The 27,243-nt window shown below is 40.1% G+C and overlaps 1 protein-coding gene across 4 annotated transcripts in view; it reads left to right on the top strand.

Moving 5' to 3' along the window:
• Positions 1–12,462: 12,462 nt before the first annotated feature.
• The window catches only part of LOC122872163 (interleukin-1 receptor accessory protein-like 1), a 293,532-nt gene continuing 278,751 nt past the window's right edge, over positions 12,463–27,243 (top strand). For 2 of the 4 annotated variants that reach the window (XM_044188023.1, XM_044188021.1), the window contains exon 1: positions 12,463–12,722. In XM_044188023.1, the coding sequence (XP_044043958.1) occupies positions 12,676–12,722 (47 nt within the window). In that variant the 5' untranslated portion in view covers positions 12,463–12,675. The remainder of the gene's footprint in view (positions 12,723–27,243) is intronic. The other 2 variants (XM_044188022.1, XM_044188020.1) reach the window with 1 other exon arrangement.

Raw genomic sequence — 27,243 nt, 5'->3', positions numbered from 1 at the left:
CAGCAGACATATTTGACTCACACAAAACCTTACAGAAACACAAAATAATGCACCAGTTTCAGGACAGACTTACAATGACATACTCTGTTCTGTGCTTACAATTATTTATCTGTTTTCTCATGAGTGCATGCATTTGTACATGATATGTGTGTTTATCTGAGTGTGTATCTGTGTGAGTGTCGGTATCTTTGCGTATTTTTCTCGCTACCCACTCACCCTTTTAGTCTCTGACCTTAAAGTGTCACTCATCCTCGCACCTGCATGTAGGCAAGGCTGCCCTACTATGATAGTTTTGATCTGACAAGGATAGACTTGTCCAAGTTGTCTCTATGGAGTCTGCTGAGGTACCAGTCTGTTCGATTGCTGAGGTCAAGGCCTTGGGACAGGGGCTGTCAGTCCACTCCTCTAGAGAGAGAGAAAAGAATAGCTTTGAGCTTTGAAACACTAGCTGCGGAAAGGCCTGGATGAATTAAGAGAGCTCATGCATGCCTGGTTATTGGGTAATCTCCCTCATACACAACAAGAATTAATACTGAACAGATGCCACCTCATATAATGAAACACTAGCACTTGTCACCCAGAATGGTTAACCCAAGAACAGACAGTCCTGATCATGAAGGATCCCCAGAAGGGAATGATTCCATCCAACTACCGGCCAATAACCTGCCTCTGCACAACATGGAAGCTCCTGTCAGGCATCATAGCGGGTAAGATGAGTAGGCACATGGCTCAATACATGGACAGCGCCCAGAAGGGAATTGGTAGTAATACAAGGAGAGCCAAGCACCAGCTACTTGGTCAATAGAGAAGTCACTCGAGACTGCAAGCCAGGCAGACCAACCTGTGCACCACCTGGATTGACTACAATAAAGCCTACCACTAAATGCCACATACATGGATATTGGAATGCTTGGAAATGTACAAGATCAACAGGACACTAAGAGTCTTCATCAAGAACTCAATGGGGCTGTGGAAAACAACTCTAGAAGCCAACTCAAAGCTAATTGCACAAGTCACCATCAAGTGCGGCATATACCAATATGATGCACTCTCCCCGCTGTTGTTCTGCATAGGCCTGAACACCCGCAGTCAGATCATCACAAAGAGTGGCTATGGATACCGGTTCCGAAGTGGAGCAACCTCCTCTACATGGATGACATCAAACTGCATCCCAGGAATTAGCGAGACATCGACTTATTGATCCACACTACCAGGATCTACAGCAGAGACATTGGAATGTCATTCGGACTGGACAAGTGCGGTCGGATGGTATCAAATAGAGGGAAAATGATCAGAACCGAGGGGGTTGAACTACCAGAAAGCAACATTGCAGATGTTCAGGACAGCTACAAATACCTTGGGATCCCACAGGCAAACGCAAACCATAAGGAGGCAGCAAGGAAGTCAGCCATAGCCAAATACCTACACAGAGTAAGGCAGGTCCTGAAAAGTCAGCTGAATGGGAAGAACAAGATCCGAGCCATGAACACATACACCCTGCCAGTGATCAGATACCCCGCTGGTATAATAAACTGGCCAAAGGAGGAGATAGAGGCCACTGATATCAAGACAAGGAAGCTCCTCACAATATATGGAGGGTTTCACCCCAAATCCAGCACCCTGAGACTGTACACTAAGCGGAACGAGGGAGGCAGAGGACTAGTGAGTGTCAAAACCACTGTCCAGGATGAAACAACAAAGATCCAGGAGTACATCAGGAAGATGGCCCCCAGTGATGAACTGCTAAGTGAATACCTCAGGCAGCAGAAACCCGAGAAGGATGAACCATCATGGAGAGACAAGCCCCTGCACGACATGTACCACAGACAGATAGAAGAAGTGGCTGATATCAAGAAATCCTACCAGTGGCTGGAAAAGGCTGGACTAAAATACAGCACAGAAACTCTAATCTTGGCAGCACAAGAACAGGTATTCAGTACAAGATCAATAGAGGCTGGGGTCTACCACACCAGACAAGACCCAAGGTGCAGAATGTGCTAAGATGCCCCTGAGACAGTTACTTACTTAGTTATGTTATTTCTATATGAATGTGTGTGTGTGTCATCTGAACTAAGTACAGTTACTAAAGTACTGTACTTCTGTAAACATTTGAGATATACTAGTTAAAATCGCGACCAGCTACAATATTAAAATATTGTTAACATGTCAATTCATAGTTGTGATAGTCAAATAATATAATGTATAAGAATAACACTTTGAGATCCATTCTGGATAATGAATACTACATTTACTGATGATACTTATTCGCTAAGTACATGTGTACAAGGAATTTATTTTGGTGCAGGTGTCAGTACAGCAAAATAAAGAAATAAAAGAACCAAATAAAAGCAAGGTTATGTAATTTAATATGAAAATGTTTAATAATGTAATAGAAACAATTATAAATACATTGATAAATGTTAAATGTACAGTGTGTACTTTATTTTGGTAAAAATTTGAAAAACCCTCTCTCCTTTCCTTATAATGGTATATATTATAATGGTATTGTGCCGTTGCTACTTAAGTCAAGAATCTAAGTACTTTTTCCATGACTGTTAAGCACTCAGCTTTCTTCTATAGAATCCCATCCAGATCACATGTTTGATTAACATTCAATCATTTATAGTGCATCTTTGAAATATAATATGTGTCTCCTCAACATAATTTTCTTCTTCTTGGATGCTCAGCCAAAATAATCAAACCAGCCTCTATCAAATCCACCATAAACATAAATTTCAATGTATATTGCTTTAAAGTGCGCAGTATCGCCCATGCTCATTTGTGGGTGGTGTAAAATTAAAGAAGAATTGGTGTAAGAATTAAAGACTTGCATGAGAGGCATGTGTATGCAATTCTGATCAAGGTGTACCTGGCAAAACAGTCTGATCTCGATCTTAATTAAAATGTGATATTATTCCCATATATTTAGATTTTATATTAGATATACCATAATCAACAACTGACTCTACAAATGTATAACTTTAGTACATTACAGGCATTTAAAGACATAAAGTAGCTGTACTGTAAATGTACAGTCTAATTACATGTCCATAACAGTGGGCGTTTTTGTGCTTTATTGTCATAAAGATTGGTTAAGGATTTGTGAAAGACTAAAGTTTGACACATAATATGCTGTTCTTAATTTATACATATGATATTTCCCTAATAGGCAGAAAAGTTTTGATTCTATTTTTAGTAAGGGCAGCTCAAAACAAAAAAGTACGGAAAAAAGCAACTAAAACTTAACAAAGAAACCTCTGTCCAGAATTGTTTTTAGTACCTGCAGTTCTAAAACAATATCTGAACGGCATTTGTCCGTGTCTTGCTTTTACAGATATTTTGTGGGTGCAATGTCATGGAGAAAAATGATTTCTTTTATCAGCATCCGTTCTTTTTAAACTTTTAACAACTCACTTTGAGAATTCATGTCATCTGTTACTTGAGAGAGGCCACAGAAGCGGGACATTTATCACATAAAAAAGCACGAACATCCACTGTTTTTCCGCTCGCAACTGCACCTTTCATGTTTTCAAACGGATTGTGTGTTTCAGCCCTCCCTACACTCCAGTCTTCCTTCCCAGACAGGAAGTCATTACAGGGGCTCTCACCCCATCACAGATGGCCATTTAACACATCGCTGGCAACTGCAAATGAACCAGGAGTAGCAGCCGCTTGACTAGACCCTGCCGACTTTGCACAAATGTTTATCTCTCACTCACCTGCTGTGCTGGGATGGGAGGTGCACCTCAACCTTGGCTCGATTTTTACTTTATTTATTTTTATTTGTTTGTCACAGTGAGCAGACACTTTAAATTCAGTTTGGAGGATTTTGCGAGGTTGTGAGGGATGTTGTTCTCTCTCCTTTTATTTCCTCACACCTTGCTGAACAAACACCATTTAGCACGGTTTTGAAGAAACCGGTGTAGCTTGGATGAGAACCTCTCCTTTGTTTATTTTTTGTATTTTTGACTTTTTCTTTGAGGAGTAGGGGAAAGAGCTGATGCACGGCACCCGTTTTTCTTAAATCTCCTCTTGCTGCCCCATCGAAATTTGTGATAGCCATATTTGCTCTGTCAAGCTTCCTTAGCCTTTTGGTGCATTTGGAGTTCCATTGGTGATAAAACAGATAAAGCCGACTTGACAAGTTAAAAATGAGAAAGCAATTGTGGCTGACACCCCGGAGACAGCCATCCTCTCCCTCCCTCTCTCTCTGCCTCTTCCACCCTCTCTCCTGCTATGTTCTGTTTGCTCTTACTCTCTGGAAATGCCTTGCTTGTTATTTACTATCTCTACTGACTAAAATATTAACGAAGATACCTCTTGAGGATGTTTGCAAGTGCTGAGCGATACGACTGTAGCCAGGGTATTAAGGGAGAGAGCCTAGGCACTGAGGAATGTAAACACAGGGCCTATTCATTAGTCCCTTCCTATCATTCCACAACTTTGCATTTAATACAGTATATTCACTTTCCCTGTCTGGTACAGGATGTTGCTAACGTATATATTGCGACTATGAGTGTAAAGGTGTGAAGGCGTGTAAGTAAGGGAAAAGACTAATAATTGTGTCTGCTTTTGAACATGGGTTAAACTTTGTGTGTGTGAGGGAAAGGCAGAATGTAAGGACCAAGGGCCTTGCGTGTGAAAAATTCACATGAGAGAGGGGAAATATATGGTTGATAGAGCAGTTCTGGCAAGGCTGGGTGTTTAAATCACGGCTTGGAATGGACCCTCGGCGTGGCGATTGGCTGTCACATGCACAGATGGAGGACGGCGCCCACAGGAAAAGGATAAACTGTCTGATAAGCGCACGGTGAGGTACAGGGCTTCTGCTGGCAGACAGGCTCTGGAGGTGTGTGTGGGGGGCTAGAAGATGGGAATAGAAAAGGAAAACGAGTCAAGAGGGAACAGGCAACAGATGAATCTCCATCTGTGTTCAGAGGCGAGCAGGGATAGCAGAGAGAAAACAAGCCAAACAATCACTGAGGTGCGGCTTTGGTCTCATACCTCTTGTGGGTTTACCTCTCTGAAGGAACACTTAAGTGCATTTTGATATTTTCTATTTCTACAGAGGAACATCCAGCACACACTTCTGTAATAATGAGATGGGATGAGTGGCGTCAATCAGCTGCTTCGGAAATGGAGACCAATACAGCAGCTGTAGTAGCATCAACAACACGGTGTTTATTTAATCAATAAAACATGAAAATGAACAAATGGCAAATGACAAATGACTGACCGAAATGTCCTGTAACACTGATAACTACAGCTCTATTATGTGTTAGTGAAGATTGACAACATCATGAGGAACGGAAACACTAAAATCAGACTGATGATCTGCCGCCATGGGCTGCCTCTCACAAACTGGTAATTCACTCATGGGTGCACATCATTCATTGGCTAACCTTTGGCCATATGAGGAGATGAACCTGCACAGACCTTTGGCCAAGTACCCGACCGGCCAGTGAATGAGCCAGAAGCAGGCATGAAGGGTTTATGGTTTATTTAACATTTTTTTACTGAACATACAGTACATCTGTATGGGATACATAGGACTGTGATTATGCTATATGAGTACTTGAGTTTTTTTTGACTGAAATCTTTGAACGCTCCAAAGAAAATGGCATTCCAGATTATGGGGATTATTGTTCAAATGCTTAAAACGACCCATGTTTATGTTTTCCTTTTGCAGCCATGCAAATAATGTCTTCTCTCAAAGGCAAAGTTGTAGTAGCATGATGATGTTACACCACTGCAAAACCTTGTAGGGAGGAGGTTGGGGATGGATGGTTTGGTCAGCAAAGCATGTGACTTTTAAACACGACACCACAATCTTTCTGTAACCTTAACAAAGTAGATATAGTTGTCTAAACTATCGAGATGGGACATCGGAAAGCACTCATGGGTCTTCTTAGAAGGCACCCTCTCAACTATCCTCATCAAATATCATCTTATAACACATGACATTCAAGTTGAAAGATAGGTAGTATGGTAAAATATGTCTTTAAAGGAACGTAATAATATCCCTTCAGTAATACAAAGGGATCTTTGAATGAATCCAAATACAAATACCTTCCAGACTGACAGAGTCCTGTCTGTTATTCCCACAGCCTGTTTTGGCTTTTCCGCCTAAGTCCAAGCTGTATGGAGTTGGCTCTTGAAAGATGGTGCTTATCTAGTGATGTGGGTGTCTGTTTGTAAGATAATGTGAATTATAGAGCACCTATTATTGCTACATCCGATATAGTGACCTTAAAGTGTTATTGCCTCTCCGAAGATGAGAGATGAAAAAGGGAAGAAATAATAAGAAATATCAGAAACTGTTCCCTACACGGAAATTACAAGTCAATATTTATGGGGGGTTTTCATAACCTTTTTTGCTCAGTATTTACCAAACATTTATTGGGGTCACTTTGTATAGAACTAAACAATGGTAATAAAAAAAAGGCATTTTTTTCTATACCATGTAAAATTCAATATCCTGTAAATTGGAACGATTATTTTATAGCGTGTAAAACACAAAACAACACATAGAGCAAGTGTGGACTTGAAGAGAGACACAACTGAAGGTACTGTACAGAACACCTTTTTTAGCTTTGATGTGCTTTATTTCCTTTCTTTCTTCTTCTTTATGTCTTAGTACTACTCTCAATACTAAACCAATTCCAAGACCTTTCAAGAGGGTTTGCCCTCAATTAATCTTGTTGTCTGAGCCATATATAGTCTGATAGACTGCTGTATATCAGATTTTAACCACCTTTTTTCTGTTTGGAACTTCACTGAGTTACTTCTAACTTATGACTTAAGAAAGCAACTCCTTAATATTTAGGGCAAGTAACTTTATCCATAGTGGTGACCTAGGACTTTTACAAATATATACATTGCAATATGGTAGGAAAAGTATCATCAAACAGAGAAGTTAGAGGGCGGGGGACATTTCCTGCAAGACTGGAGCATCACAGGCAGGAGCTAATATTCTCAGCCAACATCTGAGACCTTATTCTATTAAGATGAAGGCCATCCTATTTTTGTCAGGATTGGCCTAGCCCAGAAAAAAACTCAAAATTATTTAAAAAAGGATCCCAATACCAACACAGCAGCAAGTTAGAGTCAGAGTTGTGGAGTTTTAACAGACTCTTCACCACCTCCTCTGTGGCAGGTGGGAAGAGGCCAGAGATGAGTTTCCAGAAGATGCTGTCCAAGGGGAAAATGAGGAGTTAAGCTAAAGTGCCTGGAGTCATTTACATTCATGTGAACAATTAAGGTCTAGTTTGGCTTATTTGACTATGATTGTGGGGAATCCCAATTACAGGGCGCATTTGAAGTCTTGGCAGAGATTGAATGCAATTGCTGCGTTCACGTCATATGGTATAGAATGTAATCAGAAGCAGCCGAGCGAGAAAAAATATTCACATCAATCTTCTACTTGTAATCCCTGTAATATCTCCCACATTGCAAAAAGAACTACTGGAGCGTCATCAAACGTGGAAAAGGTGACTGCAAAACTTGTATTTACATCCAAATAAAATCCAATATTAACACTAATGCCGTCAATTCAGCCAATTAAAAATGTGCACACATTTTTAAAAAAACAAGCTAATTTAGGTTATATTTCCAATTGTCTAGTGTGACTACAAGGCCAGTCAGGGTGGTAATGGTGAAGTTAGCAGAGAGTAAGGTAGTCAGAGGAAGAGGAAAAGAGGGATGTGAAAAGAGCAGCTTGCTTTTAACTTAAGTGCAACATGGTGAGTCATAGAAGTGACCCTCAAGTATAGTTGCTATATCCAGAGGTCCATAAGGTTTTAATAAAATCAACACATTTCAGAGCTCAAAAAATCCTGTAAAATCCAGACACAAAACAAACATTGGAAATCTATTGCAAAACACAAAACTCTATAATGTAAAAGAATAAGAATAATCTATATAATGCAATGGATCATAACTGGGGGAATTTATATATCATCATATATCACAGATTTGAATAGATATGCTAACAGGCAGAATACCAGAAACTGGTGATTCTACTGGAACCTTCAAACATTCAGGAGAGCACCTGACAGCTAATCCTAGATGACCAATCATGGAGCCCTGCAGCTGGCACTACAGTAGAGACAGCAACTCAGTCAAGTGAAGGCTTCCCCTCTGTGTTGCTGACTGCTGAGTTTAACCAACCAGTTGTGAAGGTGCATCCTGAGAAACACGCAGAACCACTGCCTTAATCAAGAGTTTTGACATTGGTGAAAGACACAAATACATATGAAAAGACAGTCCTAATCAGACCTGCTTCCTGCGCTAAAAAATGTGTTCCTGACTGGGGTTCTTTGTATGCAAAATTATACTGTAAGTACTGTACCAATACACTCATGATGCTGTTTGCTGAGTCACATGTTGAATCTAATAATTGCTCATATTCATTTTGTTACTGTTGTGGCTCTTAAACAGTGTAATCATTAGTCAAGCCAAAAGAAATTTAGCTTTAAGTGGTCAAAAGCATGTGTCACTAAAACTGAATCAGCCCTAAATACCCACAGGCTCAAACTACATGTTTAAGCATGAATTCACACTGTTGATTCTCTAATATTCTGTCTCAATAGCAGCTAAATGAAGCTTAGCCCAAGTACAATCAGGAAGATTGCCTCATTCAGAAATCTGTGCCCTCCACTCTTTCATTCAGTACTCTTTCCTAATCAGTTCAAGCTACTTGAAGCTAAATTTTCTTCCCACGAACCACGGTTTGCTAGAGATAGAGCTGGAGACGAAAGTTGATTCCGAGGTGTAGGATCAGACATGAGTCATTGTGATCATGCTTTATATTAGAAGTGTAATGTTGTATCAGTGTGGAGTGCCATGGACTAAATCAGTTATGGTATGTCTTTTCTCAGTTTGGTGAGACCTTTATGTTATGTAGTGTTAACATTCATCCAATTACTGTCCATGGTGATACTTGTGATCTAAAGTACACAACACACACATATACACAATACACACATACCATATATAGAAACAATACAATTGCAAATACGAGTTAATGAGTTATTTTTGGCAACCAGTTCATTTAGTACATAGACACGGTTCGATGACAGACAGTTGGGGCAGTTCCGAGGCTTGGATGGGCATGAAAGTCACCTGTGTTAAGTCATCAGAACAAGAGATGAGCAACTGCAGTGGAAAACATCTGGTTGTTTGATTAAAAAAATCAAAGCACAAGCCATAGGTACATAAAAACATAAGGAGGGAAGTTAACTACAACTCCCAAGAAGCATTTCATACAATGGCAGAGCTTTAACTCTGCAATAACTGATATTCTTTGCTGCTTGGGTGCAGCAGAAACAAGTTGTGAACACAACAGACGTATCATCAACGTTTAAGTTGATATGGCAAACTTGTTAACAGACAGTTGCTTTTTTTATATACACATCCAGCAGTTTGGAGCAACATTATTATTCATTTGGATTTGTGTTTCTGGTCACATAGCAAATGTAAGTCCAGTTATCTTTCTATTAGCTCTGTTTGGCCTCTACCAACTCCTGAGGGAAATATCTGGCTCCTTAGCGCCTAAATGCTCCACTATGTTCACCAGCTAGTCGCTAACTGTGTCTGTCTGCCATTTGGTACTGAGCAGGTCCTGTACAGGGTTTTTTTTAGTTTTTTTGCTGAAAGTTGCTGCCTGTGGCAGCTGAAAACAATGCTGGGAGAGCGGTGAGAGCGAACCAAAACACAAGTTACCACCTGCACAATATAGGTCTGTAAGATGCGCATCGATTGACAACTTTAGTAAACTGTTGTCGGCCTTAGAAACTGAATAATTACACTAAAGCATTTCTTTCAAGAGAGTGGCTTTGAAAACCAGATATTTTCTGAACTTTTTTTGTGATAAGCTGATACACTAATGATATGTCCATGCTTTGGTGCTAGAGAACAGGCTGAAAACAAAAGAAGTAAAAATAGCCAGCAGTCAATTCCCAAATCCCTTTCCATACCTGATTCTATGAGCAGAAATAATAATTTAAAAAAGAATGCTTGCTGTTTCTTGGGTTTGCTATCTTTCATTTTCACAAAATACCAGCAAGGCATCCATTCCCAGCTTTATTGTCATGGGATGAAGGGTTTTTTCCCTCCTTTTTTATGCCAGCTGTACAAATTGATAGCAGACAGTGAGATGCTTCTCACAGTGCCACAGTCTGGACACTTATTCCAGCATCCCTTGGCTATATTGTATGTCAGAAGATAGGATGTGCAATATTCTCAGACCAAGAAATGAATCCACAGAGATTTCTTTGTGGCTTGTCCAGATAATCCTTTTGGTCAAAGAAAAAGGAACCCTCTGCCTTCGCTCGAGGCGTCAGGGGGATTCTCGGAAGAGGCGGTTTTCATTTCATTTGCGGTCTACACTTGTGGCGTCTGTTTACCATGCTGCGATCCAGTTTAGAGATATGGAGTGAATGGCTGAGTAGCTCAAGTAGAAAGCACTTCAGGTATGTCGGCAAAAATCTATTCAAGGATAAACTTTTTTCTATTAATTAAATTGATATGTTCAGGAATGGCAAGACAAAGTAAAGGAAAGGAAATAGAAAAGTTAAAGGAAAAGGAGAGTATAGGACCTTATTTCAAGCATTCCCTCTGCAATTTACTGTCCAGGGAGGAGTAAATATCTCTTTTTCATTATTTAAGTTCCCTCGGGCTGTCAGCATCCAATCCACTAAGATTTAAACTGAAAAAATAATGTCTGATGTGGTCTGAATGCTGATTAAAACTGAAACCATTTCCTTATCAGAGATGTTTTCATGTTGGAATAGTCTGTGTGTGTGTTTATGCTTATGGGCATGCATACAGGCGTGTTTGTGTGTGACAAGGCACTGAGTTGCTCCCATTCCTAGAAGCCCCCCCAGGCGCTGGGGAGCATCTGCAGCCCTCTCTTTTCCATATGCCCCGTGCCTCTCAGTCTCACTGAATCATTAATTCAGGGTGATTATGAATTAACAAGCCACCATCACGCTTTTCCCCCTCAGATCGGCGTGATTTTTCATCCCTTTTTATGATTTCAACATTAAAAGAGAGCTTCTAATTACGTAGGCAAAGCTGTCTCAGGTGGAAGGCATGATGATGCTTTGGATACTGTTGCTATAGCAATCCAGGATTTTTCAATTTGAAAAATGTGTTACTTAGATTATCCCTCAGTCTGGGTGTAGTCAACAAGGTCGAGTTAAATTCTCAGTTTTATTTAATGATGACAACAATCTTACCCTAAATTCAGGCTGATTAGGCCACAAAATGTCATGTAGAGAAATTTGTTGTCACTTTTTCATGTGGTTCAACCCCCCTTACCCCTACTGAGTGGCCAAACAAGCCCACTATGGCTACTATGAATTGGGAGCGCTGTGGGTGGAAAACAAATGAATATCTAGCCAAAAATGGATTTTCCTATAGTGTGTACCAAAATGGTGCAGAACCACACATAATCTACAATTCAGAGTAGGTGCTCATCTCCCCAAAGCTTGTGAGACCGTAATGGAAATCCTCCCCAGGTGGCAAAGAGAACAGACCTCCCTTGAGCAGGCGGGGGCTCACAGATGCTTGCCAACACGGGGGCCTGAGCACAGCATCCTCCAGTTGAAGGGCGGTCTCCTTAATCACCATGACACCCTGCTGCTCTGTTGTTTTGGCAAAACAATGTAGATGCAAACAGACAGAGAAAACTTGATTAGATGTGTTCTGTTGGGAGTGAGATTTACAAGCTTCAAGCTGCTTTTTGGGGGTTATCTGACGCTGACACTAGATCACAGGAAATTGCATGACATTCAAGTGCTCCTGAACAATAGGGTTTTTAAGTTGCTCCTACAGGGGTCTGTCTACACCCAGTAGTACAGACTTTTTTTTTTTAAAAAAGCAGCTCTGAAATATAGATTTTTAGTAACATGTGATAGTGATTTAATAAAATCTTGAATTCACATTTGAGAGGGACTTAAAGTCCCAGTGGTCTTCTGCACATTGATTTGTAGCTTTTAACACATCATGTTCTAAAATGAAATCAGATTCAGTCTTTTTCCTGAATATCAAATATGTATGCCCCTCCCTTTGGTTCAAGTACATTATAGTAAAGGGATATTAAATATAAAAGCAGGCATTTACTGTTATCATCTTTCATTTTTCACACTGCAAAACGTTTGGCACTGTTTTGTTTCAAAGAAAAAGGGTCCAAATAGAAAACACAGCCCTCACCTGGGCTTCTGCTTACACACATGCAATGTTGCTGTGTAGCATGGTGCACTAAGCTTTGACTCCAAAGCTATATGGCTATATGTAAACGTCGGAGCTCAAACTACTGCAATGTGCCCCCCTCGTATACATAACATAAATATTAGACCTAATTTAATATTTAATATTTTATTAAGCGTGCTGACTGAATTCATCTCTGTGGGGCGCCGCACGTGCGCCCTCTACTGGCTGTTCGCTAATGTTTGACAGTCATTAAGCTAATTAGTGTTAACAGAAGGTGACTTCACAACTTCTGTAAAGTGTTGGAATATAACAGGAGAAATATGTACATTTAGGCGGATTTTTTTTCCACCATAAAACTTACAAAGAGGTTATTCCAAGACTCAAGGAAACAAGATATTTGTATGCGACTTTCAGCAGAAATGGAATACAAAACCAACGTTAACGTTAGTGCAAGAGAAGATGGCGCGGCGGCTCTGTGGTTGGAATTTCATGAAGCTCAGCAACATGTGAGTGTCTTCATAATGTGAAATGGCAGAAACAACATTTTGTTACATACACATATTTTACTGTTACAGCTAGCTGTTGGGGCGCAAGTGTAACGTAAAACAGCTTGTCCAAATCGGTCGTTAACCGGTCCCTCTCTCCCACAATGGCGCACGGAGTGAAACACAGAGCTTGTTATGTCACGTGTGTTGACAATTTTTTTCTGTGTTGATTCTTGTTCGGTTGAACTTGGGTGAAGTTGCTCTGTAGTATTTATGGCTGTATGCTCTGTCAGGACACTTACTGGGGGTAGGCTGAGTGGTGGGCTGTGACATGCTGTAGGCCTATATTAAAGGCTCTGCACACCCACACGGGTGTTCTGAGAGTTTCTGGTTGATTAGACCGCTGCTTTGGTTGAAACTGTGCCTAGTTATAATGGGAATGATGTGATGTCACCATCAAAGAATAAAATTAGTAAAGGTGTTTGTTGTCCCACCTTGACAGGTGCAACAAAACTAACAGTAGAGTGATGGAGATGTCAGTCAAGCACAGTCACGCCCACACTGAGAAGAGGTCTAATCAGACAAATAAAGAGGGTTTTAACTGAGCATGAACTGAAATGCTTGGGTTGTACATAATCTAGATTAGTTTTAAAATTTGAGAAAATATACCTCACCTGTCCACTATGTGCCCTCAGTGAGTTTGTCTGCTTGTGCACATCACATGACTGCTCTTGTTACCTGCCTGCACAGCTGTTCCTTGTTTGCTAGTTAGCTTTACTAGTAGATAGAGGTGGCATTTTCCACAGAACATTAGTCATATTGTCTGAATTGCCTTATTTCCGTTGAAGGCCTGTTTTACATAAGTATTGCTGAATTTGTGCCTGCTTGTCAATTTGCCTGACAACTGTTTGCCTGATCCTGCCTTCATGTTGCCAACTGTCAGCTTGCCTAATGATCAAGTAAACTGCCTTTTAACCTGTTACATTCTGTCTCTCAAGCTAACTTTTAGCTGCAATCTTTGTCTTTCATCATTTTGAATATTGCTGTCTGTGGAACTTACTTGTTGTCTTTTTCACAGTCCCAGCAAAAGAGTGACATAGACCTGTAAAACAACCCTGCCTAGAAACACAGTTGTTATTAGCCCAAAGATGTGTAGTTTTAGCATTTGGATTAGATGTAAGAATAGAATAAGTGTTTAAACTTTACCTCAGGATGAATCCTGTAATCTCAACAGAATGTTCTTGAGGCGCCTAGCTTGTTCAGTTCCTTTTCCAAGAAAAATATCTCTTGGTAAGGGAGATAGAAATTTGAAAACCGCAAGCAAGACATATTTTTTCAGTGTTTGCAGCTGTTTCAAAATCGAAAGAGGTTCCAAATCTAGGTTGCACTTTACAGAGCTGTAGAATTTGGTAATAAGATTTATTTTTACAGAGAAAATCTTTTTAACAGATTCAACATGTGGATGTGAAGAACAGATTATTCTTTTTCAGTTTGTAGCAATAGACCTGCATCATGTTTTAAAGACCCCACGGCCTGCTCCTGCTGCTTCCTGCACCACAGCTGGCCACATCTGCAGGATTTTTTGCAGAACACGTCCAGCCCCTGTAATCCACTGTACCGAACCTGCCCGTCAGCTCACAATCTGTAACCTGCGTCATGCACCATTCACATTTCACAAAATAGTTTCTGATTAAAAAAAGACTGTATGAAAGGTTCTAATAAATGCTGTCTGAGTGTGACAGGTGTTTACAAATAGCAGTTTGGTGCTTTTGGGCACAAACAGAAGGCTGTCCAGCACATTACGAGCTGCGCACACGAAGCCTTGGAGAAAGACGGGGAAAAAAATCTGTGCCACCAACATCTGCTGTTACCCTCCCTGTGCATATTTTCCCACGGACACCTCAGCTGTCCATTGTACTGCAAGTGAAACTTTCCACATTGGACTCCAGTTGAGTGGAAGGTACGAAACTTTTTTGAGTTATCTGTTCAAATTTGAGAAGAATAAGACACGAGAAATGATACTGTTTACAGGAAATGGAAATGATAATGGCACAAGCAAGGAAGCAGAACTGTCGCACTCTGCTGTTTCAGCACTTGACCTAAACCTGAAGCTACATGCATTTGGTGAGTCCCAGACTTGTGTGATGCTCCCAGGGGGCTATAACAAGTTATACTGGATATGTAGAGAAAACTTGAATTGAATGAAATAGATACAGTATGTTGGAGATGGAGTAGGAGTGATCCAACTCCCAAAGGCCTCAGAATATGGACTAGGGCTGCAGCTATCAATTATTTTAGTAATCAAGTATTCTACCAATTTATTCCATCGATTAATCAAGTAATTGGATAAGAAATACCTTTGCTTTATTAAAGAGCAATAGTAAATATGCAAAAGAGAAAATAAGACAGGTCTCAAAATGAACTATTTGGTTTCATTTTTAGAAAAATCTACATTTTTATTGCTTAAATTGCACACAATAATATATGTCAAAACTAAACCCATTTAGTGCATTTAAGTGCCATATTACATTCTGGGTTTTAAAGAAAACATGTTCTGAAATAGAAAATCAAACACCTTTTGCTTAAAAAAAAGGTGTATGTGTATATATATACTTAACTTTCAGAACTACAAGTTTCAACCTAACTACAGCTCAGGCATAACATAAGCCTTGTCTTCTTTATGGCATTTGTAGGAGGTAAAAACAAGCGGATAGGAACTGTGACTATCATAATAATAAATAACATGACTGCAGCATGTGGTTATTGTCTGAAAACCTAGCTAACATAGGGACATCATAACTAGCCACCATACTGATTTACGTTGTCAACTAGCCAATACGTATAGCCATAATTAACGTAGCCTACATTCTTTACAAGCCTTCATGTACCTTGTGTCGGGTCCGCTCTGTGGACTGGATTCTTACTGCTGAAGCAGAGACGTCGTGCTAATGTGGTAGGCTAGTTCAGTTTTACAATAGATACACTGTACAGAGTTTTCGTGGACACTTTCTGTCGCTTTCACTGGCCTGTCTCTTCTCTGCTCCCCTCGCTATTTTGTCTCTCTTCCTTCTTTTTGTTATCCGAGCAGCCAAATCACACCAAAGATGCTCTGATCACACACGGCGTAAGCGCGTAATAATCATCTGTGCGAAGCACAGTGCGCTGTATATAGTTATATGGATTAAACAAAGTAATAGAGTTACTCAAGTTACTCAATGAATCGTTTCAGCCCTAATATGAACCCAACAGAAAGGCTTATTCAATTCTTTGTATCACTGTAGCAACTCAGGAGTGCTCCGGTGTATTTTGAGGTGACATTTTTAAACAATGGGCCAACCTTAAAGAATGAGCTACAGGAGTGTGACTCAAATGACAAACTTCAGGGTTCTGGCAGAGATGGCCTCTGAATACATCGTTGTCTTCCACCAATTCTTCCTACTCGTCAGGTTAAAAATCTCCCTCGAACATCCCATAGCCACATTCTTCCTCTTCTGTCAGGTGAGCTCGCCCAATGTCCAATCTTTGGTATTATAAAAACACTGCCACTGATGCTCTGCCCTCCCAAAAATATTCTATATGTAAAAAGCTTGATAAAGACAATATTTCTCAGTGCTATGCTTCTTTCACAGACACCCAAGAAGACATAATGCCCTAACTCAAATTCCTTCCAAAAAAGAAGCTTTAATAAGTCAGTGCAAATGAAGTGCAAGGCACATATCCAATCTCCATCAATGGAAAAAATGTTAATGTAAACATAAGGCACACAGTTATCACAAAATAGAAAAGTACTGAGAAGCATGAATAAGGACAGAGCCGGAGGGAGAGACAGCAATAACAAGGCCACAAAGGGTTATTTAAAATCTTCTACATCATCCAATTTAAAATGTACCCACACATTTAAACTCGTCTTTCCTTTGCACGGCTCAAGTCCTGCATGACAATAAAGTAGGAAAGTGTGCGCCCAAGAGTGTGCAACCTGGACTTAAGTCATTGTTTGAAGAGCTAAACAATGCTCAGAAATTGGACAATTTGAATCAGGTCTTACTGGGAGCCAATGCACGAGTTCCAACCTTAGTGAGCAATAAACATATAATTTACAAGTGAAGTGTCCCTTTAGCAATGATTCTCTCATTTTAATGTTTTAATGCCTTGAACTTCCAAAATTGGGGAATTTTCTATTCAGTTGTCATCCCAATTTACTTTGTGAGGAGAGGATAAAATTAATGTTAACATTCCAAATATTTGCAGGTGTAGGCAGTGGGCATTAGGCTATGGTTCCTCCGAAAGGGTCACAAGATAAATCTGAGACTTTGTTGATTAACAAGATAGAAAATGAGGAAAGAAATTCTGCTACAAAAATGGTATAAATTTTGTTCTGGCTGCTGTTTCTATAATCCTTTTTTCTATTTCCTGGCTAGTTTTATTTCTGGATACTTGTACCTCTTTGAGCTTTTCAAATTATGCAAATTAAATAATCTGAGAATGGACAATCACTCTGGTTTAGTACTTCACAACTCAAAGACATATGCAACATTGCTTTTTATAAAATAATCTCACCTCCAGGTCCACTTACTAGCTAGTTTCAGAGCTTTCAACTGTGTCCCACAGTCTTCATCAGCTCAATTATGGAAGCGTTGATGTTATGGAACTTGCCATTTTGAGGAGTTGTTGTACATGTTCTTTTATAAAGGGTCAGTTGCTAAAAAGATTGGGTAAGATTTCAGTAAGTCGTTTAAGTGTGGCTTTATCTTCCAAGTATAACTACTTTTCAGATACTACAAAATAACATTGCATTTGTCACCTAATTAAACATTCCTTCATTTGCTTGGCTACAAAACAGTGAATTCTGTTAAGGTTTTTTAGCTTTGGACCCAAGGGCAGACACAAACTCTGGAGTAGATGAGTATAAAGAAAGGGTATTTATTGTAGGGGCGATGGAGTGAGCAGAGAGGCTTCTGGCACAAGCAGATGAGTGTGGTCCTGAAATACAAAGAAAAACACGACTAGGCAAGAGAACCACACGAGAAAAAAAAAAAAAAATCACAAGGAAATACTGAATCCCAATGTCACGAGAGAGGCCTAAAGCACATACTACCACAGTAGCTGACAAAAAGATCTGGCAATGAGTGGCTGAAGAACGGTGCTGATATACTGCAATGTGATGAACTAGATGAGAGTCAGGTGTGTGTAATCAGCAGGTAACCGGGAGCCAGGAGGGAGAGGGAATGAGCGCCACGCCCACAGCACACAGACACTGAGAGACAATAATGCTGCGATCCAGACAACTCGGAACTTGAAAATTTCCGACCTCCTGCTAGAAAAAGTACAATGGAACGCCACTTAAAGTTGGAGTTCCTACTTGTGAACTTGGGGATAATTCATGTACCCTGACTTCATGAAGAAGCAGTTGTCTGACGTCACATAACAATGGCAGCACCATGGAAGCGCACATTTCAATCGATAGGGGAGGGGGGTAGGATGTATTTGCAGACTACAGTATTGTATTAGGCTAGTGAATGGAAAAGGAAGATACGTTTCAGAGTATAAAGGTGCTGTAAAATAATATGTATAATGGTGTCTGTTCACGCATCGTTGTTTCCTCCCCTGTTTCATTTATATATGCAAGGAGGCTGCACTGCTGAGAGTTCAGTTGTGTGTACACTTGCCAAAGAAACATCAGTTTGTCGCGCTCAGCCATGTTTTTTGCTTACGTTTGACATTGTGCACCTGGAACCCTTTGAAGTCGGAATTCGGAAATTACAGCTGGGAAATTCCGACCTCGTGCGTTCATGTGCCATGGTAACTTTAATTTTTAAAAATTACCTTATTAATGGAAAACGCTACCTAAGTCACATTATAAATTACCAAGTGTGTTTGCTTGTAGTTTGTGGCCAGGGTTTGACTTTGTGACTTCAGCTGCAAAAACTCAAATACTTTCCAAAGGACACTCAAAATGGTAGATTCTGTTGCACCATGACTGTTAATGTGTTGAATAGGTGTTTTAATCTCTTTCTGGCTTCAACCTTTTGCCCTCTCTTTGTGTGTATTAGATAAGAGTGCTCCCTTTTTTTAATTTGAGCAACATAAAGCGATGAGTGATGACATTTTTAGCACCATCCAGAGTGGGATTGTAGATAATAGTAGGATAAGTCCCAGGTCAGAAAATAACCCTTTAACTGAAGCTTTTTCAATTGCCTTTTGCTAACCTTTTCTTTTGAAATGGTCTGCTCAGTTGGTACATAATCCTTTTATATGAGGAAAGGAAGCACTATTTTTATTAGTCTTATCCACAACATGAAATCTGCTCATTTTTAGGAAACATGGTGAGACTCTTATCGTACCATGAGCTAACACTGGGAAAGCATACACATAAAAGTGGTGGTTACATATTTCTGTATTAATTTATCTATGTGGTTCATTTCTGCAGTTTTCAAACCACATTAAGTTGCAGCGCCAGTTTTGGTAAAATTATAAGTGTTGTGTAATCATACTGCTGTTACAGCCATCTTCATACATTCTCCCACATGCTGTCCTTGAGGTGAAAAGCACTGCTGGGTGAGAACTGCTAACCTTGGATGTGATGAATTGTCATTCATTTCAGAGAGCTTATGATAATGGCTGCCACTGCCCCTGGTTTGTGAATGGGGTCATGTATCTGCTGGGCCTTTTTTTTCCCCACCCTCAGACCACCCAGTTCCCTCCCACAATTCATCTCTGGGGGTTTAATTCACTCTTGCTGGGAGCACGTCCACAGATAGTTTGATTCAAACTCGGGAAACCATTAGGAGCACTGTAATGCAGTTTTTGGCAAGAGAGAGACCTGGGCATTCATTACGCTGGTCCTTCTGTATTTAGGAGCAACCTCATCAGCAAGCTCTTGTCATTTAAGGACAAAAAAGCTGTTTATTGGAAAATGTATTTGTTTTTTACAGACTAGTTGCCAGCAGGAGAAAAATATAGCAACATTTCAAGTCTACCTTCTTTATCACTGCTGTATTGGTCATGATAGATTAAGGAGCAATCCACAGATTGCTATTTTCTTTTTCTTTGGCTTGTGTCCCCTTTTGTAAAATGAATTGGGCAGCCTGTTCAACCCTGAATTATGCATTTAATTTTTCGCTCAATAGAATTACACTCATAAAACACAGTGCTGAAGTGAAGATTTTTAACATGCCAAATGTAGCCTAGCTGTAAGAAAATTGATTGCTAAAACCAAAAATTCATGTGCTATCACCACTTATCTGTGAATGTCATTGGCTCTTCACATTTAAGGCCATGACATCTATTATTATTTATGAGAAAAAAGACTTGGGCTTTTAGCTGCGGGTCTTAAGTATTTGACAGCGCTAATACACAGTATTCTTCTTTTGACATGAAAATAAAATCTTCATCAGTCTCTTCTTCGTAATGAGCATCTGTATTCCTCTCCCCACACATTCTACTCGCTCTAAGGGCCTTCTCCAGAAATTGCTGCTTGCATATAGCAGCCTGTTTTCTCGTGACGTGATCTGGTAATCCATCTTCAAAGCCCCCCCTCCCCGTCTTTCACTCTCCTGGGTTAATGTAGGCGGATGTGCTGTAGCCCAAATATCATATGCATGAAAAATTTGCGATCCCTGCACTTTTTTGCTTCGTATGTTGCAGCGCAGCAGTTGATGGATAGAATGTGTCACTTGGTGCAGTGCTCAGAGCAAGAGGCATGCTTTTGGAGGTGGGGGTTTGTCCCTGAGAGTCAGGGGACTGGAGACCGGAAAGTAAAGGCCAAAGACCTGGCCGCTTTGTTCACGTTAACTAACATGACCTGACAGGGACACAAAATTCACCAGAGACAGACGTGTCTCTAGATTATCTCGGCTGAGGTCCCAGACAAAAACATATATTATTTAAACTCAGCTGCTAAATCTGAGTGAAAAACACTACTGAACTTTTGCAGCACCATGAGAAATGCATAAAGATATGTGTTGAAGTTGTTGTAGTTTAGCTTCAGCAGTTCTACTGTATCATTTAAAATCTTTATTCTTGTGGTCAGAAAGACGCACGGCTGCTTTTGAGCCTTTTAAAATGCTAAAGATTTTTGGTTTATTTGTGTGTAAAGTGTGGTTTATTTGGCTTGTGAGAGATTTAAAATATGCAGTCAACCATAGTGATATTTCATTAACTAGATACAAAGAAATATAAATACTATAAAAACTGTAAATGTAATTTTCTACTCATTATAATTTTGGCCAGAGGACACTAAATTCTGATCTGAACTATTTAATTTTCTGTTGACTAATCTGTCCAGAACTACATTCATTTGATCAAATCCATGCTGTGTCACTGCATTAAACCGACACCTGAACAAATTCAGCAGTGCAGAGTCCTCACAGTTTTCCAAGATATTCCATTCAGGAATGGACCTGGCCTCAGAGCTGACAGGTCAGATTCAGAGTGTTGCTGTGACTCGCTATTCTGAGCAGGCAACGGGCAAGGCGGCCTTCACCACTTACAGGTCCTGATGATATTATTTCAACAGGCTCTCAGTGGTTTGGAGAGTCATTGCAGTGGTTGAGAGCTAATGGGCCAGATGTAAGAGCCACCTGGCCAGCGCCAGGCCTCCGTATGCTGCCGTTGAAAGAGCCAGTCATGCAGAGCTGAGGCTCGCCTGTTTTCTGCTCGCTGTTTCTCAGGCACAAGGCTTATTGCAGCTCATTTAGCAGAGCAACTGTGCTCATCACGGTGGCATTCTTCAGCAACTTTCTTTGTGCACCCAAGTGTGGAATCTGCACTGGCATTTAAAAATAATGCTTTTGGTAATTATAACTTAAAGCCAGTATTAATATTTTTTTTCCTATTATCATGACATTAACAGAGCTTGACCTGTAAAAATAGAGGTCACAGAGCAGAGCTCTGAAACCAAAATCCATCAATTTGAATCAGCTGCAGGCAATGTGTGAACGCACTCCAAATTTCTATCTATACATACCCGAGACGCAGACACGCTGCTATATCTGATATGTGGAATGAGCAGTGCTTTTGGCAGCCCGCCCATTTAATTCATTTAACACTGAAGAAAACGGAGCACCTCTGGCAAACAGGCCAGTGGAAAATAGAGCTGTGAATCTTGATTGTGGAGGTAAATGAACAGATAGGTCTGGAGGTGTGTCATCTGTCTGTGAGCAGAGATGCATTAGCGTGGATACACCCCGTCACTTCTGTGTCCCCGGTAACCTCATGGAGAAAAAAAAACATCAAGTGCATGGAGCAGGTATTCCTTTTGGATACTTTCTCATCTAATATGTCATCAGAATGTGCAGAATGTGTCTGAATATACAGAAAATGTAAATGAAAATGTCCAAAGTTGCACTTCCTGAGACAAAGGTAATTCAAATGTTACTTCAGGCAAGCAATAATATTCTAGACAATTTTAAGGCAGCTTGGTATATATGTATACTTGTTTAAATATTCATTGCGAAAGGGCAGCAGTGGTGTGTGGCTGGAGTGTGATTTACACCAGCAATAAGTTTGTGTCAGCGCAGAGGTTGACAATACCCCCAAGCAAACTTGCAGAGCTGTGAATAGGAGATGATAGTCTCCCACCAGTGATGACCTCTTAAACTGCTCAGCTATTCAAAATACTCTGACCTGCACTGTAAGTCAAAGCTTTTGCCAAAATCACACACAAGTTTATTAATATTTATCTCGACAGACTCAGGGTCAAAATCAATAGTCTGAATTGTTGGGGTCCTTTGTGCTACTCCTGGGGCCAGATGCATAAAACTCTGTAGATTCAAGACGGAAACTCTGGATGCACAAACGCAGAAATATGCAGAGGCGCTTTTCTCACTCATTGAATTGTGTGCAAATACACAAGCCTGATTTTCACTTCCACAGCCAAATATGGGCATAGACATGTCCTTAATGAATGATAGACCTGTGTCTGCTCCTCCAGTCTGTCTGTGAAAAGAATGACAAAGTTCCATTTCGGAGACTCGCATTGGTCCTTCAGCAGTGTCAAAGCAGCCATCCTTATGCAGAACGATTACACATTCCTTAATTCAACACGGTGTCTGTAAACTATGAGCAGCAGCAAAACTGTATCTCAATACTCCTCATCAAGCATCGTAAAGGTAATCAGCTAAAAGTTATATTTATTTTAGATTATAGTGCGCATATCAATTTGGAGTTTATACAGTGCTTCACAATAAAGTGTACAATTACTACAAAGTTCTTGCCCACCAGGATGTCTTACTGCAGGTGCGTCGGATTAAAAACTCTGGCTGTGACAGTGTGCAGTTTTTTTTGGTTCTTTAACAATGAAGTGTAAAATGAAAAGCACAAACACAGGGACACTGTGAAACCAGGACAAACACAAAGCAAGCACAAAACAGCCATTAAAATAGTGTGCAATGCTCCTTTGACCATAATTTCAGACTGTCCTCACTAGAAAAACAACAGGATTTATCATTTGTTAAAAAACTTAATACTTCCTGTTTTTACATTTTTCTGTCAAGTGACCTCTTGTGGTCATGTGAATAATGACTGCTCTGTCTCAGAAGTAAAGTTACAAGTAGCATGTCATTGTTATACTGCCGCAAAACCTCTAGGCATCAGATCAGAGTGGATGGTCGTGTCAACAGTGTGACTTTGACATGAGAGACCGGGGTTTGCATTCTGTCTCCGACCAACAGTCAAAGTTGCTTTCTTTTAACCATGACTATGATCTTTCCCTAACCTAAACCAAACCATAGCAGAGGTAGATGTGAAAACGCTCACAGTATATGGGTCATTTTGGAAGACAGTAACAAACTACCTATTTTATTGTTTAGATTTAAGGACTTGTTGCATAATTCAGATTTCTAGGTTTGTAGACTGAAAAGAAAAATCATACACAGGTAAAAGAATATCACTGCGTATTGGATTTGGTCTCTCACCTTTTTTTCCCCTCTCCACTTTACTATATCACACTCGGCTTGATCTAGAAAACAGTTTGTACTCTGAAGTATCCCTTGGGTGCGAACATTCTCACAACATGTTCTCCTTTTATGAATACCAGTTTATGTTTGGGAAGTGGTGTATTCATATATCTGAACCCTGGAATGTTTGATCTTGCAACAATTTACTGTATGTTTGCACTAAACATTTTTCTTTGCATTAGCACAAGGAGCAAAGGTCGCTCTTTATGTTGTTGTGCACATTCCTTATGTATGTAAAGGTTTTTGATTTATTCTCACAGTGCTGAATTTCAGATAAAACCTGAGAGTATGTTCTATTTATCTAACTCAGCAGGTGCCTTCATTAAATAATGATATTATGACATGATTTAATATTAATAATATTAAAAATGAATGGACTTTTCTTAAAAACTGAAAAGGTATGCACCTTACCGATTTATCGCTAGAAGGAAAAAAAGGTATAAAAGAGAGTCAGAAAACACCAATGCCCATCTCACCCCGAGCCCTTAAAAGTGCCTCAGTCAAGAGAACAAACTGCTCAGCGAGATGTAAACACCAAGGTACATTGGCACTGTGTGTATCTCCAGCACTCCATCGCCCGTCACTGTCTTGGCTTTCCCCTCAGTCTTTAAATCTAGAGCGACAGGGTGTCACTGGGAAAACCCATTGAGCTCACTCCGGGACGATGGCTTCATGCCCTTCTCCATCACACCTTTGTTCCATCCTCCTCTCCGAGCCATGACAAGGTAGGGGACGAGTTATCACACCCGTCAGCTTTACGAGTCCCTGTCTGCCTGCGCCGCGGTAATAAAGTCATTGTGCTGCTGCTTCAAAATGGGGTGAGTCAGAGCAAGTGATGGGAAATTGGTCAGCGGAGTGTCGTTGACGGGCAAAAAAGTACATTATGCGCCAGTGGCTTCTTTGGATGCATTGTTGGTTTGATTAATAATATGAGGAGAAAACCCTCATTCCTCCATAGTATTTTCCACCTGAGAGCCAGGCCATAAAAGCCCAAAAATAGCCCCGAATCCCTCAAACCTCAACGAGAGGAGAATTTAATATTTATTGTCAAAGTGAATTTCCTTATTTAAATGAGACCATATTAAGACTGCTGCAGGAATCCGGAGGGTATTTACACTGATGAAAATTCAAATTACCAAATTACCCTTTTATAGTAACTGTAAATAATACTGTATTATCCATAACCTAGCTACATATATGCTGCTGTCAATCATATATTAAAATCTCCATGTCACCGCTACTGGGTTCAAAGCTCACATACATAATTTTCCGATATGACAGCTTAAAAGGCCCCCGAAGAGGATTCCTTCATTTCAGCAGAGCTCTGGAGTTTTTCTTTTGAGAGACGCGTTGGACAGAATCTGAAGCTAACGGCCTGCTGTGCACTGTGAGGAGTAGTAATTGTGTGAGCAGTAATTGCACTCTCTGCATCTGCTGGGGAGAATAAGGGCCATCATTGGGTCAGATGCCTGCAGCCACCAGGAACATTTAGTCAGCCGCAGCACATGTGAACGCTAAGTTCAGTGGATATGTACAGTATGAAGAGTACTGACAGGAAAATGTCTTCCATCTACCGCAGTGTAAAATCCTTACAGCACTAAAAAGATTGACTAATGTCTAAGTAATTGCGCGTGATCATATCCATTTTGCAGAATTGTTCCGTAAGTTGCTTCTGACAGTGCACTCAAAGTGTTCAATGGCCATTTTGTGCTCAGCCCACCTCTGCCAGAAGTTCATTGAGAGGGTAGTTTATCAAAAGCATTGCATTAATTGTTAAACTTGTAGGGGGTGTTGTGCACCTGGAAATGAGGCCATTTGTATAACCTGTCATGTTACTTTTGAAAAAAATAGAACATAAAACTGGCTGGAAATTACCTCACTGCTGGAAGTAATAGTACATGATTAAGAGGTTTTCTCTCATGCTGATATGAAAGCTTAGCTGTACTTACATGTATTATGCCTCTATTTAAATTATATGCTCATGAAAACAGAAACAAAATATCTACAGTACAGCACTAAATTTATATTGATAACTGATGTAGTGCTGGAACAATTAGGCATTTGATCGATTGACAAAAAATTAGATAACTCTTCATCATTTAAAAGCTTCGCATATGTGAGGATTTGCAGTTTTCTCTGTTGTAGAGCATTGTAAATTGCATACCTTTAGGTTTTGGACTGTTGAATGGACAAAACAAGCAATTTTAAGACGTAACTGGGACCTGGCGATGGGCTTTTTTTTTTTTACATTAATCATTAAACAGATTAACAAAACAGATAATGAAAATAATCATTAGTTGCATCCCCAAACCAGTGGGTGAGAGGCATTTCCTTTTGGTCTATCAAAAACTCTGAGCTTAAATAAGATAATGCCCTAAAACATAATTTTTCTCCTGATGCAAGCCAGTTCAGTCAGTGTTTCTGACAGTTGAAGTCATCTCCCAAAAATAGAAGGCTCAAGTCTGTCATGTTGTCAAACTATCAATCCTGGAGGAGTGCTACTGACAGATTAGGACGCTGCATTTACATAACTGTCACCTTCTGGACCAGAAAAATGCGACCAGTTCCTCACTCACTGTGTCTGCATGAGTCTCTAATTTATTATCAACTTGAGGATTTGTGTTGTATCATTTGCAAATCGGTGTTGATCATTATAAGACGCCACTATAATAGAATATATATAGTTTTTTTGGTATTGTTACAACATGTTATTTCATTTATTCTGGATGGTGAAAGGATTCCAAATGCCAGAGGCAATACATGCTCTACAAAGGGAACTAGATTAGAGGCAATTGGAACAGCATCTAACACAGTGGACCCAGCTGACTGGATCAGTTTGTTCATATCACTCTTGATGAAGTGAGACTGAAAAGCCACCAAGGGTCATTTATGTTCGTCTGGTTTTGTAATGGCTTTTGTATCTGGAAGTTGTACTTTCAATCAGCAATGGGTGCGGTGTTTCCCTGCTGAAGCATTAACTTGTAGCTTTTCTGGAATGTAATACGATCCTTTATGTGCTGAGTTAGATTTATGAGGCCAGAGCCAAAGGCATGCATTTAATAACAAGTGCAAGACTTCAATGGAATGTACATTTCAATCTGATATCTTTCAATAGGTGGACAGAAGCACAATTTGATTTGCGTCACATTTTGTCACTTCTTTGACCTCCTTACTTCATTCCAATCTGTCTCAGCGTTTGACAAGAAACAGACTGTAGCATGCAGAACGAGGCCTCCTGCAGAGGCCGAGATCTGTCTCGATCTCTCTTCTATGCTCTTTCCACTTCAGCCTAAAATAGTGTACATTAGAGATAACAGCAAACCTGGGCGACTACTCAGGTCAATAAAATGACCCATGTTGCTGGAAATAGTCCATAAAAGCTCTTTCTGACATGACAGAGTAGCCCTGGATTCTTGCCAATAGACACTTTTTCACAGTAGAACCCTGCAGTGCCTGAGGTCAACCCAGTGTGATTTACTTTAAAACAAGGCCCAAACTGCTATTTGTTTATAGGGAACAATAACCCATTTAGTAAACCATCTCTTGTGACAGCAAGATGTGAAAATGAGTTGCAAAATAGTTTATTT

Source organism: Siniperca chuatsi, linkage group LG24 (genome assembly GCF_020085105.1).
Source record: "Siniperca chuatsi isolate FFG_IHB_CAS linkage group LG24, ASM2008510v1, whole genome shotgun sequence".
In the NCBI taxonomy this organism is placed as follows: domain Eukaryota; kingdom Metazoa; phylum Chordata; class Actinopteri; order Centrarchiformes; family Sinipercidae; genus Siniperca; species Siniperca chuatsi.
Note: the sequence above shows the minus strand (reverse complement) of the source record. Positions and strands in the feature narration are given on the sequence as shown.